Source organism: Pavona decussata, unplaced genomic scaffold, assembly GCF_977016875.1.
Source record: "Pavona decussata unplaced genomic scaffold, jaPavDecu1.1 SCAFFOLD_391, whole genome shotgun sequence".
In the NCBI taxonomy this organism is placed as follows: Eukaryota; Metazoa; Cnidaria; class Anthozoa; order Scleractinia; family Agariciidae; genus Pavona; species Pavona decussata.
The window spans coordinates 818,250-825,000 of record NW_028145763.1 but is presented as its reverse complement, the minus strand read 5'-3'; the positions used below and the strand labels follow the sequence as shown (position 1 = coordinate 825,000).

The 6,751-nt window shown below is 38.3% G+C and overlaps 1 protein-coding gene across 3 annotated transcripts in view; it reads left to right on the top strand.

Annotated features, from left to right (window-relative positions):
- LOC146451252 (uncharacterized) overlaps positions 1 to 2,839 on the top strand; it is a 14,819-nt gene extending 11,980 nt beyond the window's left edge. For all 3 annotated transcript variants that reach the window (XM_085099258.1, XM_085099256.1, XM_085099257.1), the window contains exon 6: positions 250 to 2,839. In XM_085099258.1, the coding sequence (XP_084955384.1) occupies positions 250 to 282 (33 nt within the window). In that variant the 3' untranslated portion in view covers positions 283 to 2,839. The remainder of the gene's footprint in view (positions 1 to 249) is intronic.
- Positions 2,840 to 6,751: the final 3,912 nt, after the last annotated feature.

Here is a 6,751-nt window from a genome sequence, read left to right as displayed (position 1 = left end):
GGCTAGCCTGCCTTCATGTAGATTTTGCTCTCGGTTATGGCGTTCGTAACTTCGCTTCCTCCAACCCCCCCCCCCCCCCCCCCATGCCACCCTGTTACGTCATAACTAAGGCCAAGTCTTGCCCTGCCCTCTCCTCCTCCCTTCCCCACTCTCTCTCCTCCCGTCCGCCGAGCCAAAAGGTGTTGAGCCCACCATTCAATGTTTTATTTATTTATTTATTTTTGATTTTGTTGTTATTTTCTTCTACAGTCACCGTCCAGTCCTGCAGAAACAAAGTTTTGAAATTCCTCGTCACATGATACGCACGATGCTTGATCAATGCACCTGGGTTGATCCTTCTTTTTGTTTGCACGAAACAAACACCTCTTTAGTTTAAGGCATCGGACGCCAGAATAGATTTATACATGTACTTCACAAACTTCAGCAAATGAAGCGCAAAACATGACAATTTATGATTATCACTGACATACCATAACCTACCTGAACCCAAGTCCGGTTCTAACTTCTGAACCCATATTTAAGAGTACTTTGAGATAGTGAAATAATACAACAACAACAAGCTTTATTACCAAATACGTAATTAGGCTTATTCTGTTACTGTCATTGGTGGTGGATGAGGATTTTTTTTGCCATTTTTGCGTTCACGCTACACTTTAAGGTGGCCGAACACAGTTTGCGCGCGCTTTACAGATTCTGTTAGTGATGCTATTAAGCGCGCGCTAGGATTGTGGTAAGCAAATACTATCGATCCCTCGATTTTATACGAAATAGATCTCAAAGGTGAGTTTTGTTCTTAAAATAACTCAGTTTCTCGTCTGTGAATCCTTCTCCATTCATCGCCGAACAAAGAAAGTGGGTTCGCAGTGAGCTAAGCCTTTTTGTACGCTTTTCATCTTTGCTGAGAAAACCAAATTTACAGCCACGCATGCGCATTTAAGGAAAAAATTGTGACTGGTTGTTTTAATGGAAATGAACTGTTTTCTAAGGAACCGCTCGTTAGAATTTCGTGAAATTTGACAAAACAGTAGTTTTCTAAAAGCGTAACTCGCCTACAAACCAAAAACAAAATCTAACAGAGGGTTACTTCAAAAAACATTAAAGTGCAAAACCAACATTTACAGGAGATCTCTCTGTTCAAATAACATGAAAGCAGTATCACTATGTCAGTATTTTGTGAGTTTTTCTGGATACAAAAAATGGAAAAAATAACGGCACCTTGCTCAACAAAAAGTACCAAAATTTATTCCTTCTTAGTTAATCTTGCACCATGCTAATTTCCGGTTCTCAGAAGTACGTAGTTGTCAAATAATGTTTATTAACATCTGTATACTAGAAAACTGTGTTCGGCCACCTTAAATGGCTCGATATCCTCGTCTCCGGCTCTAAAGCACAGCGACTGAATCATTTCGACAAGAATCAAGCATCGAAATTAAAGCTGGTTTTTCAATTTATAATAATGATTGTTGATAAAATTAAAATACACTTAGACCGCGGCTATCACTAAACCTCACATGTACAAATACGACAATAAAACAAGAATACCTTAAAAATTTCCCCGGTCTAAATTTGTTATGCTCGGCAAACTGAAATAGATCCGCTAAATAATCTTCAACAACACATTAGTCAACAACAACAGCAAAATCTCCCCAGAAAAATCTCCCTTTTAAAATCAATTTCAGAATTAAATGAGCGAAGAACAATTTTATAAAAAATACCTAGCTTTTTGCCGTAGAGATGCATTAAATTACAAGTACTATTTTCTTACAATTTTGTACTTCATGCAATCCAATTGCTACTTTGGGTAATTATTATAATAAGCTCTTATATAAAAAATAAAAAAAAAAAAAGAAAATCGCTAACCCTCGAACCAATCACTTCGATCCACCGTAAAGTTTCATGTAAAACGGTATTTAATTTTAATTTCTAAGTCTTGTATCTCGTTCTTAACTCCAGTGACAAACCTCTACCTTGTTTTGTATGAACAAGGAGAAAACGGAACTCAGCAAGGGTGACTTTGCACGGAAACTTTTAGATATATCAATTATACTTAACAATAAGCGCTTCTTCTTGAATTTTCTTAATATTGTGTATAAAGCTTGCAGGTCATGTAAAGTTACACTAAATAATTTGAATTAAGGTCTATGTAGTATTCATGTGCCGTCGTGTTGTTTTCTTCGAGAAGAAATTTGGCTCCACGTTGCATTGTCTCCCTTCATCCAAGTATGAAAAGGGTTACCGGCGACAAACTCCTGCGGGCAGCCCTGTGATAGTCTAATGTACCAGTCCGGGGAATGGGGGGGGGGGGGGGGGGCAGTAGCAATTACTTCTAGTTGCTTAAAGCTCCCGCCTTGTAGGGCACCTGTGTATCATACTGACTTCACCTTCAGCTTTTGCTTTGTTTTGTTTGTTTTGTTTCAGTAAGCCACCATATATAGCCATATACTGAGACTTCATTTGATGGTGTTGTAGAAAACGCGCGCGGCTACTTTACGACTTGCGTAGCAGCGAGTTAAATTACCATGATTATTTTCTGTAATAGTATCGCATAAGGGATCTGGATTTATTACATTCTCGGAGAACCAGGGGAATTAGTCGGGTAGCAGGGTTTTTCGTGGGCGAAAGCTTATTATTGTACTACATTATACGACTGTAAACCAGTCAAAACGGGTTATTGCGGTAGATGTAGATAAACCGCTGACAAGCTCTCTTATGTACAAGCTTTTGTGTCCTTATACAGTGGTATAACTGAAACAACGTACGTAATTCTTGCAATTGTGGTATTCAGTCATTGTAATGTTCTGTTTAGAAGGTTTTATTAAAACACTGTACCCAACCTGAATTTTCATGCTCGTTTGACTTTCCTCGAGGAATAAAAGGAGTCCTGCAGGGAGGAACAAATGTATGTTGGGTTTTGCAGCGTATATTCGTTGTCCTAACCCTCAACCGAACAGTGCCGAGTATCGTCCGAAGATTTCCGAAGAACTTTCGAGTGATTCTTATTCGGCTCGAGACATAACGAACATCAAACAACATGTGAGTAGCTCCGAGCAATCTTCGTTCGCATTTTATTCAGCCAGGCATGAAATACGTGGTCATTGAAAAGTTATTGGAAAATAAAATTCACGCGATACTCAGGCAAAGTTTAGCCTTCTCAGCTAACAGTTTTCATAACGTTTGTCAGCTATCAATCAATTAAAAACCCTGCATTTCTAAGCAGACAATTAACCCTTTAACAGTGATCAGCATCGAATTTCTCCTTGTAATATCAATGCTTATTCTACCCCTGAGCTCATGAGAATTACGAATATGATCACCAAAGGTGAGTTATCTCTAAAGTATATTTTAATACCTTCTCCCCTGAGTCCTTTTGTAAGAAAAATATGAGGACAAGATAGGAGAGTTAATACTTTGTATTAGGGGTTGAAAGGTTCAAATTCTGGCCAATGGCTCAGCCTTGCTGACCCTCTAAAAATCGGGTTTATATAATTCACACCATGAGACATTTTGCGAGGATATGTCCGTTCTGTCGCACTTTGTAATAATCATCGCACTTTGTAATGCCTGTCGCACTTTGTAATAAAACTGTCCCACTTTGTAATACCTGTCGCACTTTGTAATAACACTTGTCACACTTTGTAATAAAATAGCTGTCGCACTTTGTAATAACAAGTTGTCGCACTTTGTAATAAATGAAGCTGTCGCACTTTGTAATAACAAGTTGTCGCACTTTGTAGTAAGGTTTTAAATTACTTTTGAATACGATGTTTGGTGGAAAATAAGTGAATTAATTAATGACTTAGGGTACAAATACGTTCTTCTTTGATATTTTACTTTGCACACTAATTAAACTGAGGGGATGAAAAAGGAAAAACTCCTTCTCCTCCACGATTCTCGCAACTGTTAATTGTCTTGACTACGATGTATCGTGACTTTCTCATCACGAGTAAGGACTTTTAAAAATCGGTTTTGTTAAGCCGCTCCATTGACTCGGTACTAGTCTAATTTACCGTGCAAATGACCCTATTGCATGTTTAATTTGTAAATGATAGCTTAATTCAGGTGTTAAAAAGGTATTTATCAACGGGTCTTAAGATCTTAAATAAAGATTCGGATTTGAAATATAATGGCATCTCCTGCGGATGAAAATGAAAAAGGCTTGTCTCCGTGGGGTTTTAGAGAGGAAGAAACTGGAAAACAACCTGTGATGATGCTCATCTGGATCAGGACAGAAGGAGAGATTTGGTGTTCTCTTGCAAATCCCAGGCAAAAAGTTTTCCTCTGCTCCCAACCAAGTGGTTAAAGACATGCTAGTCTAACTACTATGCATGACCCACACCTCAAAGTGACTTCATCGATCTAGGGCAGGAGGCATTTGTACATCTCACACAATGGTTTCGACTAATGCTCGAAGGGAAAGGCGGTCACATTGCATCCATTCCACCCCAGTGGATCTTTTTGAAGGTTCTGGTTAATACTCAGTTCAAGGGGTAAGCATACCCAGATCTGTGGACCACCCTTCTAACAAAGATGATCTCGAAGATGGACTCCACTTGGTAGAAATCGTATTGGTTATTAATATGTGACGTCACAATTCATTACCCGCGAGCAAGTTACCAAGCGTACAACTAGGAGTGGCCAAAAGCTTAATGTACCTGTTTTTAAAACAGCCTCAGGTCAAAGAACATTTTATTACAGAACTGTTGGACTTTGGAACAATTTAGACCCCCTTTTAAAATCAAGCCATTTGGTTCACGTTTTTAAACGTACCTTAAAGAATAAGCTTTTAGACAATTTGTAAATACTTCCTGAACTTCATTTATTTGTAGTATTTTTCTCGATTATAAAGTTTAGATAATGTTGTAATTGTTTTCTTTAATTTGATTAATTTTAATTGTGTAGTTATAAGTAACTTAAGTATTTAAATAATTGTTCCTGAAAAGCCCCAATGGGGAGGTAACAATAAAGTATGTATGTATGTATGTATGTATGTATGTATGTATGTATGTATGTATGTATGTATGTATGTATGTATGTATGTATGTATGTATGTATGTATGTATGTATGTATGTATGTATGTATGTATGTATGTATGTATGCTTTTACTAAAGCTCACATGTACAAATACGACAATAAAACAAGAATACCTTAAAAATTTCCCCGGTCTAAATTTGTTACACTCGGCAAAAAATAGATCCGCTAAATAATCTTCAAGAACACATTAGTCAACAACAACAACAAAATCTCCCCAGAAAAATCTCCCTTTTAAAATCAATTTCAGAACTAAATGAGCGAAGAACAATTTTACAAAAAATACCTAGCTTTTTGCCGTAGAGATGCACTAAATTACAAGTATAAATTTCCTTACAATTTTGTACTTCATGCAACCCAATTGCTGCTTTGGATAATTATTATAATAAGCTCTTATATAAAAAAAAGAAGATCGCTAACCCTCGAAGCAATCACTTCGATCCACCGTAAAGTTTCATGTAAAACGGTATTTAGTTTTAATTTCTAAGTCTTGTATCTTGTTCTTAACTCCAGTGACAAACCTCTACCTGGTTTTGTATGAACAAGGGGAAAACGGAACTCAGCAAGGGTGACTTTGCACGGAAACTTTTAAATATACCAATTATACGTAACAATAAGCGCTTCTTCTTGAATTTTCTTAATATTGTGTGTAAAGCTTGCAGGTCATGTAAAATTACACTAAATAATTTGAATTAAGGTTGGTGTTTCCAGGTCTACGTAGTATTCATGTGCCGTCGTGTCGTGTTGCATTTTCTCCCTTCATCCAAGGGTAAAAAGGGTTACCGGCGTCATACTCCTGCGAGCAGCTCTGTGATAATCTAATGTACCAATCCGGGGAATGGGGGGGGGGGGGGGGGGGCGGGGGTGGCGGTGGCATTTACCTAGCCTCTAGTTGCTTAAAGCTCCCGCCTTGTAGGGCACCCGTGGCTCATACTGACTTCACCCTCAATTTTTGCTTTGTTTTGTTTGTTTTGTTTCAGTAAGCCACAATATATAGCCATATACTGAGACTTCATTTGATGGTTTTGTGGAAAACGCGCGCGGCTACTTTACGACTTGCATAGCAGCGAGTTAAATTGCCATGATTATTTTCTGTAATAGTATCACATAAGGGATCCGGATTTATTGCATCTTCGGAGACCCAAGGGCAGTTAGTTGGGTAGCAGGGTTTTTCGTGGGCGAAAGTTTATTATTGTACTACATTATACGACTGTAAATCAGTCAAAACGGGTTAGTTAGTGCGGTATATGTAGATAAACCGCTGACAAGCTCTCTTATGTACAAGCTTTTGTGTCCTTATACAGTCACAGGGTGAAAAAAGGCGTTTACGTTTCAGGTTTGCTAACTGATACTTTTCGTAAACATGAATATCCGCGGGCGGAAATTTGAATAACCGTTGCGTGAAACAGGTGTGTACATTAAGTTTCCGCAACTGCGGCTCTGCGGAAACGCATTCCTTAAATTCACGTATCAGCAACGTTTACGCAGTTACGGAATCTCTCATAGCCGTCATGTTTCCGCGACTCAGAAATTCGACGGACAATCGATTATCCGCTGGATTTCTGGCAAGATTATACTTAACAATAATTTGCAATCGGATTCATCATCTCCGGGGTTTCCAGAGGTTTTTTGCCGGAGGGCACATTATTGAGTGGAAAGTTTCGGATCGGAAGAGATAAAATATGCAGTGTAAATAAGACACAGCTGGGAATACACCACTAA